This window comes from Microtus pennsylvanicus, chromosome 14 (assembly GCF_037038515.1).
Source record: "Microtus pennsylvanicus isolate mMicPen1 chromosome 14, mMicPen1.hap1, whole genome shotgun sequence".
Classification (NCBI taxonomy): domain Eukaryota; kingdom Metazoa; phylum Chordata; class Mammalia; order Rodentia; family Cricetidae; genus Microtus; species Microtus pennsylvanicus.
In genome coordinates, this window is record NC_134592.1 from 30,463,335 (window position 1) to 30,479,229 (window position 15,895).

General features: G+C 42.4%; 1 protein-coding gene across 1 annotated transcript in view; it reads left to right on the forward strand.

Moving 5' to 3' along the window:
• Positions 1–15,895, forward strand: part of Tmed10 (transmembrane p24 trafficking protein 10) — a 37,692-nt gene that overhangs the window by 18,305 nt on the left and 3,492 nt on the right. Inside the window, exons 3-4 of the mRNA XM_075947266.1 lie at positions 3,499–3,572; positions 15,611–15,737. Coding sequence (XP_075803381.1) covers positions 3,499–3,572; positions 15,611–15,737 — 201 coding nt within the window. The remainder of the gene's footprint in view (positions 1–3,498; positions 3,573–15,610; positions 15,738–15,895) is intronic.

The window sequence follows — 15,895 nt, forward strand, 5'->3', positions numbered from 1 at the left end:
CACAGAGAAACCCTGTCTCGAAAAAAAAACCAAAAAAAAAAAAAAAAAACCAAAAAAAAAAAAGAACAGCAAGTTTAACTACTGACCCATCAATTCTCCCTGCCCCTTATCCTTCTAAAGGAGGACAGAAAGCAAATCTGTACCCCATCTGTGGACATTGTCGTTCCCAGGAGAACAGATGGAATTGAGCAAAGAGGCTGCCTTGATTATAAACTTGTAGGTTTAATCAGAAAGTACCCATTGTTGTCTTAGTTTGTTTTGAGTTTGGGTTTTTTTAATGTCTTAAATTTTTTTGATATGTATGTATGGTGTGTGTTTGTGTGTGTGCTGTGTGTGTACATGCACACCTCCGAGTGTTTGTATGTGTGAGTTCAGGCACTTGCATACCAAAGCACATATGTGGTCAGAGGACAGCTTTTTGCAGATCTTGGTCCTCGCCTGAATAGAGCAGGCTAGTAGTGACTTGGGAGCTTCTAAGGGTCTCTTGTGTTAGCTTTCAGTCTCATGCCATAGGAGCACTGGAATTACAGACATGCACTACCATGCCTGGATCTTACGTGGTTCTGGGGTTGAACTCAGATCCTCATGGTTTGCACAGCATCTCTCACTCTGACTTTCATCTCACTTGTGTGGTCTTCTTTTGCTTGCAAGCTCATCTCCCTCGTCTGTCCAAAGGTTGTTTTTTAATGTCCTTTAAACATACTCACCCATGCATGTTTGGCTTATGTTTATAATCCCAGCACTTGGGAAGTGAACACAGGAGAATCAGAAGGTCACAGTCAGACTTAGTAACTATGTTCTGAGTTCTAGACTAGCCTGGGCTACATGAGACCCTGTATTAAAGTGGGGAGGGTGCTAGAGAAATGGCTTATTGGTTGAAAATGTTTGTCACTCTCCCAGAGGAACTGAGTTCAGTTCCTAACACCCAGGTTGGGTGGTTCAGGACCACTTGTAACTCCAGCTCCAGAGGATCTGACACCCTCTTCTGGCTTATACAGATATATCTGCACATCACACCCCCACCTGTGGTTAAAATACAAAACACTTTAAAAGTTTAAATCCAGGGGCTGGAGAGATGGCTCAGTGATTAAGAGCATTGCCTGCTCTTCCAGAGGTCCTGAGTTCAGTTCCCGGCAACCACATGGTGGCTCACAACCATCTGTAATGAGGTCTGGTGCCCTCTTCTGGCCTGCAGACATACACACAGACAGAATATTGTATACATAATAAATAAATAACTAAATATTATTTAAAAAAAAGTTTAAATCCAAATCTCAAATAATCCTAGTTGATTATTATGACAAAGGTCATAGGAGAGGAGAGTGAGCTCTAGGCCAACATTGTTAAGCAGCTAGCTATTGGGGCTGGAGCAAAAGTTGGGTACAGATATCTATATATCTCTCTCTATATATATATGTATATATTTTTTAAATTTAACTCAGAGGTTAAGAGCACTGACTGTTCTTCCAGAGGTCCTGAGTTCAATTCCCAGCAACCACATAGTGGCTCACAACCATCTGTTATGAGATCTGGTGCCCTCTATTGGCCTATAGGATATTTGTAGGCAGAATACTGTATACATAATAAATCTTTAAATTTTTTTTTTAATTTGTGCATGTGTCTGTCTGTCTGTTCTACGTTATTAGATCATTTGAAGGAAGAGATTATACCTTTGTATAGTCTTTATATAATGTTGACTAAGGTTTCTGTTCTATCAGGTCCCACAGCCATTTAGTCCCAAATAAACACACAGAGGTCTGCATTAATTATATACTGATTGGGTTAGTATCTCAGGCTTCTTATTAACTCCCCCCCCACCCCCTTTTTTGTTTTGTTTTGTTTTTCGAGACAGGGTTTCTCTGTGACTTTGGAGCCTGTCCTGGAACTACCTCTTGTAGACCAGGCTGGCCTCGAACTCATAGAGATCCGCCTGCCTCTGCCTCCCGAGTGCTGGGATTAAAGGCGTGTGCCACCACCGCCTGGCTTTCCCATTTTTTTTTATTAAATTTTTTTTAATTAAAAATTTCCACCTCCTCTCCGCCTCCCTTTCCCCCCCCCCATTAACTCTTATAACTTATATTAACCCATAATTCTTGTCTGTGTTAGCCACTGGCGAGGCAGTCACATCTTGCTTGCTCTGTGGGTGATAACTGCAGACTGAAACTTCCCTCTTCCCAGAATTCCCGTTGCCCCACCTCTACTTCCTGCCTGGCTACTGGCCAATCAGCGTTTATTTAAAATACAAGTGACAGGGTACAGACCATTGTCTCAGCAGTATAGTCTCAGTAGTGTAGTTCTAGCTTCCAGTGAGCACTCCGTCAGTTTGAGTTGACTTTAGCCAGTTTCTGAAAATGTCTGTCTCCCAGACAGCAAAGGATATAGTAACATTCTCTATGGCTAATGGCATCAAGAGACCCATTGCTCTAAATGGCACTGGATTGTCTAAGGTTTCTAATTTCATGCAAATAGTTTTTCTTTTGTTGTTGTTGTTCTAATTTCATGCAAATAGTTTTTCTTTTGTTGTTGTTGTCATTGCATAGTCCCCCAGACAGGGTTTCTCTGTGTAGGCTGTCCTGGAACTTGCTCTGTACACTAGGCTGGCCACCTGCTTCTGCCTCCCAAGTACAGGGATTAAAAATGTGTGCCACCACTGCCTGGCTTCATGCGGGCAGATTTTAATTATATAACTAGGTGAAATCCAGGAAATTGTGAGCAGTTTTCTGGGGTTTTGAGTCTTTTTCCTTCTCCTGCTTAGTGTCTTAAGATCTGCTAAATCAGATTAACTTTCTACTGTGTATGCTACATTGCTTGGGTCTGTTATCCGTGATGGACATTTCCTTCCAAGAAACATCATGAGGGTTATACTCAGACGATAAATTTGGCTTTTTTTTTTTTTTTTTGAGCTTTTGTAGCTCTCAGAGGCTTAATGGGGATCTCCCTAAAACTTTCTTTTAGCCTGTTAAAATAGGCCTAGGCCCTACTTTTGTCAAAATGTTTGAATCAAAGAAGAATATTAAATAAGGCCTATATTTTCAATGCTGAAGTTTGTTTTAAGTAATCTAAATTTAGTATACCCTGTAACCCTAGGAGACCTTGAGTGTCTCTCAAGAATTTAGCAGAGCGTATAAATGGTGCTCACTCCTTGCTGACCTGTGCGCCACTCGGTTTCCTGCTGCTGTGACTTGAGCATCTTAGTGCAGGAAGGCGGTGCTTTCTTTGACTAGTCTGCCCTCTGTAGCAGTTGCAGTCTTTTGTGTCCTGCTCGGGGCTGTTTGCCAGCAGCATGTCCTGCTTGGTCCTCGGCGCCCTGCACAGATGGAAGCTTTGTCTGCAGTGTTGGTGATTTTAGTCCAGGCCAGGACTTTGCTGCTGCAGGGTGGCAGAGTTGTGACTGTTTCCTTCTATTGAGAAGATGGGGTTAGGGAGAGGGAGGGTGGACGGGTGATTTCCCGGAATTTTAAGTATTCTGCACAATGAGTCTTTTGATTTCTTTCTTAGGAACAGGGCGGATACCTGACCAACTCGTGATTCTAGACATGAAGCATGGAGTAGAGGCGAAAAATTATGAAGAGGTATGTACTGCTCCAGCCGGGGCTGTAAGGTGCTGTACCTGATCAGGCCAGAAGGCGTGGTTTTCTCAGCAGTCATGTGACAACCAGCTACGGGCCTAGTGATACAAAAGGTTGTAGTAACAGACTTGAACAATAATTCTGGCTGTGATTATAGCCAGTGGACTGAACCGTCTGTCTGTACAGCTGCTATGTTGGTGTGGTAAAGAGTTAAGTCATACCATTAGCATTCTAGGGGCAGGAAATGCACAAACAATTTTTTCAAACTAGAATTTAGTCAAAAGTTTAAAAAAAAATTTAAATTCCCCTGCCCCCAATACCATAGGTAGGTATAGATCTTAGGGCATAGATTCAATGTCATTTAATCTTGAATAGCTGTACTGGTTTTGAGAAACAGTAGTAGTCAAAAGAAAAAAAAACAACCAAACTTCTAGTTTAAGTAATTCCAGACTTACAGAAGAGGCAGGGTAGTACAAAAAGCTACAAGAGAGGAGCGGCTGTCATGAGTAGAAATTTGAAGGAGGCCCTTGTGTGCACACCTGTGATCCTAGCACTTGGGGGACAGAGGTACGAAGACCACCACAGTTTAAGGCCAGCCTTGGCTACCTGGCAAGTTCTAGGTCAACCTGGGTTATATAACAAGACTCTGTCTCAAAAAAAGAAAAGAAAAGAAAGACAGCAGTTTTATTTTGGCAGGAAATACTGTAGAATAATAGAATAATAATGGATGTTTTGGGGTGTCCTAAAGAAAAGTTGCTTAAAGTGATTTTGAAGAATTTTTAGGAATGGTGAACAGACATTGCTCTGGCAAACTTTGGAAGGAAATGCCTGGCTGTTTGCACATCAGGAAGTGTAGCATGTTGATCATAAGTCCATGGAGCTTTCCTCCTCTGTTAACTGAGTGAAACCAGAGTTACTTAGAAGTAGTAGATAGAACCAGTAGGCTGCAGTAATGAGTAGGAGACAGCTCCCAGTAGAGACTAAATCGTTGTATCTCCAGGCTCGCTTAATTAAAAGAATAAAGTAGGAGAGCCTGTGTTTGATGTTTAAAAGTGATCTTTAGTCTTCAAGATTCTGAGGAATCATGATTGTATTGAAATAAGGTAACATATTTAAACTACTATTATGAAATATTAAACACTAAGAAAATTACGGCATTTTGTTTTGTTTTTTTGAGACAGGGTTTCTCTGTGTAACTCTGCCCATCCTGGAACTCACTCTTTACAGGGGGCTGGCCTCAAACTCAGAGATCTGCCTGCTTCTGCCTCTTGAGTACTGGTGTGCACCACCACCAAAATGTGGCTGTTTTTACATATTTTTTTTATTCTTTGAGAAATCCATATATGTACATAATGTATTTTGACCACATCCACCCCTGCTTTCCTTACTGTTCCCCCCCCCCCCGGCCTTCCCAAATATGTTTTTTGTTTGTTTGTTTTTTGTTTTTTTTTTTTTTTCGAGACAGGATTTTTCTGTGTAGCTTTGGAACCTGTCCTGGAACTCACTCTGTAGACTAGTCTGGCCTTGAACTCACACAGATCCGCCTGCCTCTGCCCCTGAGTACTGGCATTAAAGGCGAGCGCCACTACCGCCTGGCCCAAATGTGTCTTTTAAATTCATGTCTTTGTTTTTTTTTGGTTTTTCAAGACACTGTTTCTCCGCTTTGGCTATCCTAGAACTCCCTCTGTAGACTAGTCTTGCCTCCAACTCAGAGATCTGTCTGTCTCTGCCTCCCAGGTGCTGGGATTAAAGGTTTGTGTCCCCACATCTGGCATATGTCTTTCTAGCCTGCGGAGCCTAGTTAGTGCTGTCCATATGCACATGGGTGTGGGACATGAGCAACCTAACAGCGGCCCCATTCCCAAAGAACAATGACTCCCCTCTCTCTGGTAGCAGCCAGGAACAGTCTTTAGCTCCTCAGCTAGGTTGGGGACTCCTGAGCCCTTGGCTTGGTCTTGTTCAGCTTCTTGCACAGCTGCTGTGAGTTCTTTGCGTGAGCAAGACCATGTCATATGTAGAAGACAGCATTTCCCAGCACTTCTCCCTGTGTTCTAGAGCTTGTATTCTTTCTGCCCCTCTTCCACGATGTTTTGGAGTCTTGGAGGGGTTGACAGGACAGCTCTGAATTACAAGAGCAGGTGCAGTGTTTTCAGTGCACTGTTACTGCTGCTATTTCCACCCATAGATTGTTCTCTGAAGCATCCATTGCTTCCTACTGTATAACTGTTGTATCTTTGTCCTATCATTAAGGCACATATATATTAAATAGCAGGGTACCAGAAGCCCTATTAAGACATATCATATTCTCCCCAAAACACTTGGCATTACTGTGCCTTTATAAAAAGAATGGTATGGGTACTACTACCATACCACGTACTGCAGGAGTTATTCCTGTAATTCCTGACATTTCCAGTCTCTATGTGTTACACTGGAAAAGGAGTTTTATCTTTTTTGGCCCTCTGCTTTATATAAAAGGGGAATCCCTAGCGGAAAGGAACTACATCGCTTCCCTTGCCTGCTTCCTGCTTTGGATGTCTGGCATGTCCTAAGCTTTTTACGCACATGATTACCACACAGCTCTAAGCTTCTGCTTCCTAACCACAAACTCTTCCCTATCGCTGTCTTTAATGACTTCCCCTCTCCCAGCTCTCAACAGCAGAACAAATTGAGGCAAAAGCAGGGTAGCTATGACAGGCCAAAATCAGTCCTTTTTTGAGTCTAGGCTACTAGACTTCTTGGACCTTGCGTAGCAATAGCCATGACTTATCCTGGGCTAATAATGCCTGTGGTGAAAGAAAGATAACAGAAGCATTTTGTTCCCTAGGTAATTGATGGAGAGCACTGAGCTTATTTAAAGTTTTTCAGATTTATTTATTTATTATTATGTATACAGTGTTCTGTCTCCATGTATGCCTGCAGGCCAGAAAACGGCACCAGTTCTCATTATAGATGGCTGTGAGCCAATTGAACTCAGGACCTCTGGAAGAGCAGCCAGTGCTCTTAACCCCTGAGCCATCTCTCCAGCCCAGAATTTTTGAGACATTTAATTTTAAGCCTTGAAGATCCTTTATCCCTAAAGGAGTTGAATCATTTGGCATCAGAAAGGCAGCATATTTCATTTCTTACATCCAGCATCTCAATATGGACTCTGAATGCGTCCTGAGACCCTGCACCATGTAGCCTAGGTTGGCCTGGAACTCACTATGTAGCCACAGGCTGAGCTCAAACTGTCAATCCCTTTAGTCTCATATTTGATACTAGGACTGCCAGACTGTATCACCAAAGTGGCCTCCAAGTTCTCCCTAATCTCTCAGTCCCTACCTATTACAGGGTCCTCTTGACTCCAGCCTAGGGGCTGGGCTGCCCTTCCCCCAGCTGCTCTTTCCCATAGAATCCAGACATTTTGGTTACCTTGTCCATTTGTCTACTCTTTGTGCCTCCTGGCTCCTGCACCTCTCCCTTGTTTCTTCCCCCTTCCTCACGTGGCCCAGCTCAGCCTGGACTCTCCCCATGTGTCTGACTCTGGCTATGCACTTCCACATATCCATAATAAACTTTCTCATCCTTTATACCTAGGAGCAGTCATGTCCTTGCCTTTTTTTTATTTCTTTTTTGAATTCATCTGATGCCAAAGGCAGTTCTTCATAAAGAAGGAGCCATGTGTGAGAACTCCCTTAACTCCTGAGCTATGCATGACCTTTCTTGATGTGGATGGCTACATTTTCAACACGAGGAAGTCCTGTGTTAGCTAGGTTCTGCGAGTCTGTCATTCTATCAGTAGACACTCCAGAACACAGTCGGGGCCACAGCCAAAGACTTCCCAAGTGTTCTGGTTCTCTGAATGCTGGCAGGAAAGAGGAATTCTGCTTCTGTACACCACTTCCACAGACTCCTAAGTTAAAGAACAGGACGTGAGTAAGGCCCCTGAAACGTGGTTGATCAGCATGTGAGTTTTAGTTTCTTCCCCTACCCATCCTGGAGACTACCAAATGATCACAACAGAAATAAATAAGGGCCTTCAGATTTCCTGCCGCAATTGAACTTATTATCTGAACTTGACGTTGAGCCGCTGGCCTTGTGAGCACATGGCTTATGATCCATGTGCCTCCCCTGGTGCCAGATTAGTCCTTGGATCTTGTTCTTTAGCTTTACCTTTTGTTAACCTAGATTTATCGCTTTGCCTTTGGAGCTTTGAGAGCTGGTTTGTGTTTTTGAGGTGGAACATAGAGGTAGCAAATTAACTTGACTGAATTTGCCTTATGGGTCTTGAAGTTGCATTTATTTGTTCTGCTTATTTTTGAGTGTTAAGTTTTTTTCTCAGTGCCATTGTAGATAAATCTGTGATCTCTGTGGAGTCATGTCATGATCAGGGTTGCGGATCTGGATGCAATTTAGGAAGAGTTTAATTTATTAATGCTCTGAAGGTACATAAACAGGAAAAAAGCCACTTGGCTTTTAGTTTTTTCTAAGCAATGTGGACTAGTCATGTTAAAGTGGTAGATATTATGGGATGGAGGATTTATTCTGGGCAAGTGGGCTTCATGAAAAAAGATGCAGAGTGATTGTGGCACACAGAGCGCTTGCTTAAGAGGACCGTAATGCTTGAGAAAGCTGGCTCCTTTGAGGCCAGTGCTGTGTGTTAGGTGATTTCCTTGTATTCAAGCTTGAGATACAGTTAAGACAATAATGTGTCAATATGTCAGTATATGCGTGTTCATTGTGCCAGCCGTGGCTTTAGGCTTAGGGAAAAGAAGCTTTCATGGACAGCAGTGACTGAAGGAGTCCTCATGATTACCCCGTGCAGATAAGTAGGACTGGGTAGAATGAGATTGCATACTTCTGAACTACAGAAGGAATATTCTTGGGTTTATGGCAGTTTTGATGCTAAATAAATGCCCGAGCCTAGTTAGAGATTCAAGAGACCATGGCGCTGCTGATCTTAATCTGCCACCAAAAGGGCTGACTATGGAATGTTAGGTTTTCTCCTCATAAAATGTGTACCTGTTCCCTCTAATACTGATTATTTAATGGCTTCATGCAACATCTCATGAGAGTGGCACCCCCTAGTGGAATATTTGTGTTACCCATTGCCATGGCCTGCCTTTTTCAAGCTCGGGGTAAAATGCCTTATTTCCAGCCTTAGAAGAAAAAGTAGTTAGAATATTAGTCTGTCTTCAAGGAACATATAACCTGATATTCTTCAAGAAACCTGGAGCAGGGGGCTGGAGAGATGGCTCAGTGGTTAAGAGCATTGCCTGCTCTTCCAAAGGTCCTGAGTTCAATTCCCGGCAACCACATGGTGGCTCACAACCATCTGTAAAGAGGTCTGGTGCCCTCTTCTGGCCTGCAGACATGCACACAGACAGAATATTGTAAAAAAAAAAAAAAAAAAGAAACCTGGAGCATTAAGTCAGACATTTAGACAAGCAGAACAACAGTTGAGGGTGGTGGTAGATTTTTATTTTCTTTTAAACAAGCATTCATTTTCCTTGTTTGCAAGGCTAGGGATCCAAGGCTTCATGAATGCTAGTCAAGCACTCTGCCAGTCAAGCTATAGCCCAGCCTTGAGATGTCTTTCTTTAGGTTTGAACTGACTTGTGTATAAAGTCTTGATGTACTTAATCCCAGGTAAGTGAAGGAGGTCTCCTGGAGAATGCCCTCAGAATTTCTTTTAAAGGTTTACTCTTTTATCTACAAACATATGAGAATAGTAGCAATGGGAAAACTGGAAAGGTTCTCAAACTTTATTAGTCTGGAAAACTTAACCAGACCCCTCTGACCTAGTGTAATTGTTCACCTTTTGGGGGAGGGCACTCTTAAGTATGTCTGTCTATCTGTCTGTCTTAGGTAGGGTCTTGTACAGCCCAGGCTCACCTCAAACTTATTGTGTAGTACGCAAAGAGCTTCTGAGCCTCTTGCTTTACCTCCCAGGTACTGGGGTCACTAGTGTGTATCCCCACACCAAGATGGTTGTGTCTGCATGCATGCATGTTTGGGGACAACGTCTCATTCTGTAACTGGGCCTGGCCTCAAATTCACAACAGTTCTCCAGCCTTGGGACCCTGGGTACTAGGTTATAGGTTATACACCTGCTCTTACTTCACTTTTGATTCAGGAGCATTCTACTGTAGAAGCTGATTTTCTTCATCAGATTTCTAGAACTTACAGAATGAATAATATACTCCGATAGACTGGGTCTCGTCTCAGTTCCACCAAGCTGCGAGACCTTGAAAAGTTATTCAGTGTCTCTGAGTCTTAGTTTCTTTGCTAAAAACATAAGATACTAATACTTTCCATGATTAAAAGATACAGTAAAATATAAAATACCCCATTCTGAACATGTGATAATAGGGCTAATTAGTCATACTGCTTTTTTCACCCCCAGCTTAGCTTAGGCTTTTCTCCCTCTTCCCTTCCTTCCCTACCTCCTCCCCCTCCCTCTTACCACTTTCTTCCTCCTGTCCTTCCTTTCCTTTTTCTGGTACTGAGGACTGAACCTGGGCTTGGTGCATGTTAGACAAGTGCTCTACCGCTGGGCTGTAATATCCTTAGCCCTCATGTCACCTCGGTATTTTGAAATAGGAACTCACTAAATTGCTCAAGCTGCCTTTGTGCTCACTCAGTAGTCCAGGAGTCTCCTGCATCAGTTTCCCAAGTAGCTCCAGCCAGGCCTGGCTCTCGGCCTTACTTGTGAGCCTTTTATCTGCTGCTTTCTTATCCCCACCTCCAAGCATGCATCTGTTGGTGTGTGTAAAATATACCTTGTAGTTCAGCTTCTAGTATAGCTGATTACCTCTGTGTAGAGTGTGTCTCCTGTACATAACCCGCACCTTGCCATCGTTTGTTTTTAAATTGTTTACAAGGTAATGAATTTATGGCAGTTGTATACACATATACCATTGTACTTTGTTCATATTCTCTCCCTATCTCTTCCTGTCGTTCCTAAATGGCCTGTCCCAACAGATGGTTCCTCACGGGGGTTTAAGTTTACTGAGTTTTATTTTAATTTTATTTATTTGGTTTTTTTTAACTGAATCAGCAAGTTTTGTTCATATACTCATTCATGCACATATATACTTACATGTATTTTCTCTCTATCTCTTTTTTTGGGGGGTGGGTTTGAGACAGAGTTTCTCTCTGTAGCTTTGGAGTCTGTCCTGGAACTCACTCTGTAAATCAGGCTGGCCTTGAACTCACAGAGATCCACCTGTCTCTGCCTCCCGTGCATTGGGATTAAAGACGTGCACCAGTGTGAGAAAACACACTGATGTTTTCTCAATTTTAAATTAATATTAAAAGCAAAGTTGTTATTCAGCAAAAATGAGACTTTCTTTTTTTAAAAAAATATTTATTCATTATGTGTACAATATTCTGTCTGTGTATGTCTGCAGGCCAGAAGAGGGCACCAAACCTCATTGCAGATGGTTGTGAGCCACCATGTGGTTCCTGGGAATTGAACTCAGGACCTTTGGAAGAGCAGGCAATGCTCTTAACCACTGAGCCATCTCTCCAGCCCTATTTTTTTTCTTTCTAATTTTAATGAAATCTTTATCCCACTAATAATAGCCTGAAAATAATTTTCTGAAAGAAGGGATGGTGGTTCAGTATGAATTTCACTGAGGAAATAAAATCAGATTGGAAAATCATAATTGAACTGCTTAGTTCTGAATAGTTGTAAAGAGTTCTAAGTAGCCCAGTACTAGAGAAGGGGCTGCAGACCGAATAAGCTCTGTGGAAGACCACGTCATCATTAAGAATGTGATGGGGAACTTCAGCCAATCACACGCTGCTTAAGGTGTGTCCCCCTGGGGCCACAAAACCAATAAAAACATCCAGGAGCGCTCGCGCCTCTGTCTCTCTCTCTCTGTCTCTCTCTCTGTCTCTCTCTCTGTCTCTCTCTCTGTCTCTCTCTCTCTCTCTCTCTCTCTCTCTCTCTCTCTCTCTCTGTTCCTGCGTTCCTGACTCGCTGGAACCCTGGGTTTGTGAGTTCCCTTTCTTCTGTTTATTAAAGCTGAATATATTTTATTAAACTGGTGTGGTTAGTTACCGATCGACCACAGTGGTGGTGCACCTTTAATCCCAGCATTCAAGGCCTTCCTGGTCTACAGAGTGAGTTCCAGCACAGCCTGATTGGTTACACAGAGAAACCCGAAGAATGAAATGAATCCAAAGCTCTGATGCTTTTGAAAAGACCTTTTAGGTGGAAACAGCAAGCCGTAGAACCCTGCATAGTGTGTACCGTTAACAAATACATTTTATTTTGTGTGTTGGGATACACTTACATATACATAAAAGTGTAAACACTGCATCTCTTCTATCGTGGTCTGGAAACCTGAGCGCTAAGCTTATAACTGCAGCTGCCTCTGGAAGGGGATGTGGGGTCTCACGGGAGCTGAAGAGCTTCAGGGTGGACTCTGGATTTTTATTGTTTTTAGTAATTTTAGCCGAGAGCATTTATGTATTGCTTATCCAGGTGAGAAAGAAATACTGCAAAGGTGGGGAATAGATGTAGTTTTCATAGGCCATCCTTGATAACAATGCTTTTTTTTTCCTTTTAGTTTTAGGCCTTTGGCTATTGTCATCTGTCATATCAGAGTCTATCATCATATCAATATCTATCATATCTATATATAAATTCTAGCTGGCAGAAGCACAACCACAGTTTCACTTCCAGTTCCTTTTTGCAAGTTTCTATTTGGGGACCCTTAAATAATTGATGTCTAAGAAGTTTCTTGCTGTTGCCTTTCTGTCGCATGCAGGAAGCTCCAGATGAGGAAGCATAGAACAGGAAAGATGTTAAACGGACTAAGTTTGGTTTATTATACATCTCATTGGTACCTTTCTCCCGGGGATTTTTGTTTGTTTGGTTTTGGGTTGTTTTGTTTTGGTTGTTTTGAGACAAGGTTTCACCTTGTAGCCCTGGCTGTCCTGGAACTCACTATTTAAACCAGGCTGAGATCTGCCTGGTGCTGAGATTAAAGATGTCTGCCACTATACCCGACTTTCCTTGGGGAATTTTGTGCTCTGTAACTTTGTGTGAAATAAAACAGCAGATAAATACTGTAGGTTAATGACAACGCTGGGCCCTCAGCTGGGAAAGTGTAAACACCGCATCTCTTCTATCGTAGTCTGGAAACCCGAGCACTGAGCTTATAACTGCAGCTGCCTCTGGAAGGGGATGTGAGGTCTCACAGGAGCTGAAGAGCTTCAAGGGAGACTCTGGATTTTTATTCTGCTTTTAGTAATTAAATTTTTTAGCAGAGAACATTTAACTACTGGCTAAATCTTACACAGCTGCTAGACATTCTAAAAAGCGGCCAGCATTTTCCAATGTGAAGAGATAGCCATCCAGTGGAGGCTTAGGTGTCTCATTGTCAACTCAGCAGCACATTTTAAATGTATTCTACACATAAGCTCAGCTTTTCTATCCTTGCTTTAACAGATGGTTCCTGTTAAATTTTTAGATGATTATGCCAGGCGGTGGTGGCCTTTAATCCCAGCACTCGGGAAGCAGAGACAGGAGGATCTCTGTGAGTTTGAGGGCATCTTGGTCTACAAGAGCTAGTTCCAGGACAGTCAGGGCTGTTATACAGAGAAAGCCTGTCTCACCCCCTCAAAAAAAATTTGATTATATTTAATAATGTTTATCTTGTTCTGTACTCATTCAGCAAAGAATAGTTAAGTAAACTGGTGGATTGTTGCACACGTATAATCCCCGCACATTAGAGGTTGAGATAGGATAAGTTAAGCCAGTGTAGGCCTCTTACCTGTGTCAGGAAGAAAGTATACATAGATTAGAAAAGAAACCATGGAAATCACCCCTAAACCCTTCCATTCTTTCCATGTTTGTAGCATTTTGTAGACAGCACTCCAGAAGCTGGGGCAGGAGGATTGCTTTGAGTTTGCGGTCAGCCTGTGAGACTATCAAATAAATGAATAAACAAGAAGTAAATGATGAATGCAGGGAGGAGTTATCGAAAATTTCTTTTGTTTGGGAGAACGTGAGAGCCACCTTCATGTGTAAGATCTTCGAAAGCTCAGAATTTTATTCCTTTATTTAGTCATTTTTGAGTCTTCTTACTTAGCCCAGGCTAGCCTTGAACTCATGAGCTTTCTGCCTCAGCCATTGAGAGACTTGCAGTAGAAGGAGTTCAGAAATTTGGAATTAGCTGTGCAAAATGGCTGTACTAAGACCTTCTTTTTAGGAAAGTTGTTGGTTTGTTTGGGATGGTTGTTACAAATATATAGACATGCACACACACACACATAGCCAAGGCTGACTTCAAACTCACTGTGTAGCCAGCCTAAGACAACCTAAGTCTCCTGCCTCCACTTCTGGAGTACACAGATTACTAGAGTGTGCTACTATGCCTGGCCTTCCCCCCTGCACATTAATGAAAAATAAAAAAAATACAGGAAATAATAACTGATAAGAAGCAAACATAAAGCACCTACATTTTTGCTTGTGTGATATGTGTTTCTATTTATTAATTTTCCATCCTTCACTACTCACCCTACAGGAAGTCCTTGGAGATTTCTTTTGATAATTGGCTGTATCATTTTAGGAAGGAAAAAGAAAAAACTCGGGGTGATTTTTTTGAGCAAATGTAGACTCTCTGTTCGCTCTGCACTGTAGTCAAGCCCAGTGGTGTATGGCTTATATATGCAAAGCAGGATCCTCTTATTGTTTTGTGGACTTTTGTTTTTTTATTTTTTTAAGATTTATTTATTTATTATGTATGCAATATTTTGTCTGTGTGTATGCCTGCAGGCCAGAAGAGGGCACCAGACCTCATTACAGATGGTTGTGAGCCACCATGTGGTTGCTGGGAATTGAACTCAGGACCTTTGGAAGAGCAGGCAATGCTCTTAACCCCTTGTTTTGTTTTTTGAGACAAGGTCTCACTGAGCCTTACTCACCTTTTCAGCTAGGCTGGCAAGCCATTGAGCGCCTCCGTCTGCATGTCTCCAACCTCAGTGCAAAAGTCGAGTTTCAAGGATGCATCAGCATGCCCAGCCTTTTAAAAATGTGGGCTCAGGTACTCTGGCTTTCATAGCAAGTGATTTTCCTCACTGAGCCATTTATAGCTCCCTAGCCTTGTTTTATTTATTTATTTGTTTTGGTTTTCCGAGACAGGGTTTCTCTGGTTTTGGAGCCTGTCCTGGAACTAGCTCTTGTAGACCAGGCTGGCCTCAAACTCACAGAGATCCACCTGCCTCTGCCTCCCAAGTGCTGGGATTAAAGGCATGCACCACCATCGCCCGGCTCCTAGCCTTGTTTCAAAAAGTCTTTTTTTTTGTTTTTTGGTTTTTTTTTTTTTTTTTTTTCCGAGACAGGTTTCTCTGTAGCTTTGGAGCCTCTCCTGGAACTAGCTCTTGTAGACCAGGCTGGCCTCGAACTCACAGAGATCCGAGTGCTGGGATTAAAGGTGTGCACCACCACCACCCGACTTAAAAAGTCTTTCTTTGTGCTCTAGGCTGGACACTTTCCTGCCTCTGCCTCCGGAATGGCAGGTTTACATGTACTACTACTATACCTATCTTAAAGAAATCTTAGGGCTGGAGAGGTGGCTCAGTGGTTAAGAGCATTGCCTGCTCTTCCAAAGGTCATGAGTTCAATTCCCGGCAACCACATGATGGCTCACAACCATCTGTAATGAGGTCTGCTGCCCTCTTCTGGTCTGCAGACACACACAGACAGAATATTGTATACATAATAAATAAATAAATAAATATTTTAAAAAATCTTAATCAAAATTAAACATCTAAGGAGTTTGTGGAGATAGGTAGAAAGCCAAATTTTGAAATACGTTAGGATGATTGACAGAAGAAAATTTGAATGTGGTAAACTTCTAAAAAGGCCGACGGTTCATACATGTGTATAATGTGTTCTAATCACATTCCCTCCCTTCTCTTGGCCTCCTTCCAACACTGGCCAACCCTTGTCCTACAAACCCTCCTACTTTGATGTCTCGTTTTGTACTTGTTATTTGCTTGAGCAGCCTTTCAGGGAGTGCAGTCCTAATTCCGATCTTTTCCAGATTGCGAAGGTTGAGAAACTCAAACCACTGGAGGTGGAGCTCCGACGCCTGGAGGACCTTTCAGAATCAATCGTGAATGACTTTGCCTACATGAAGAAGCGGGAAGAGGAGATGCGGGACACCAATGGTGAGGGAGGATAGCGTTCATTTCTCAATGGGAGAACTGTAAAGGAGACAGGTCCTGTAACTCTCTGCTAGAAGTCTGGGAAAAGTGGAATATAACCTAGAGAAGAAAATTGCTTCTTTGGGGCTATTACTACTAAGAAATGAATCAGCTGGCTAGGT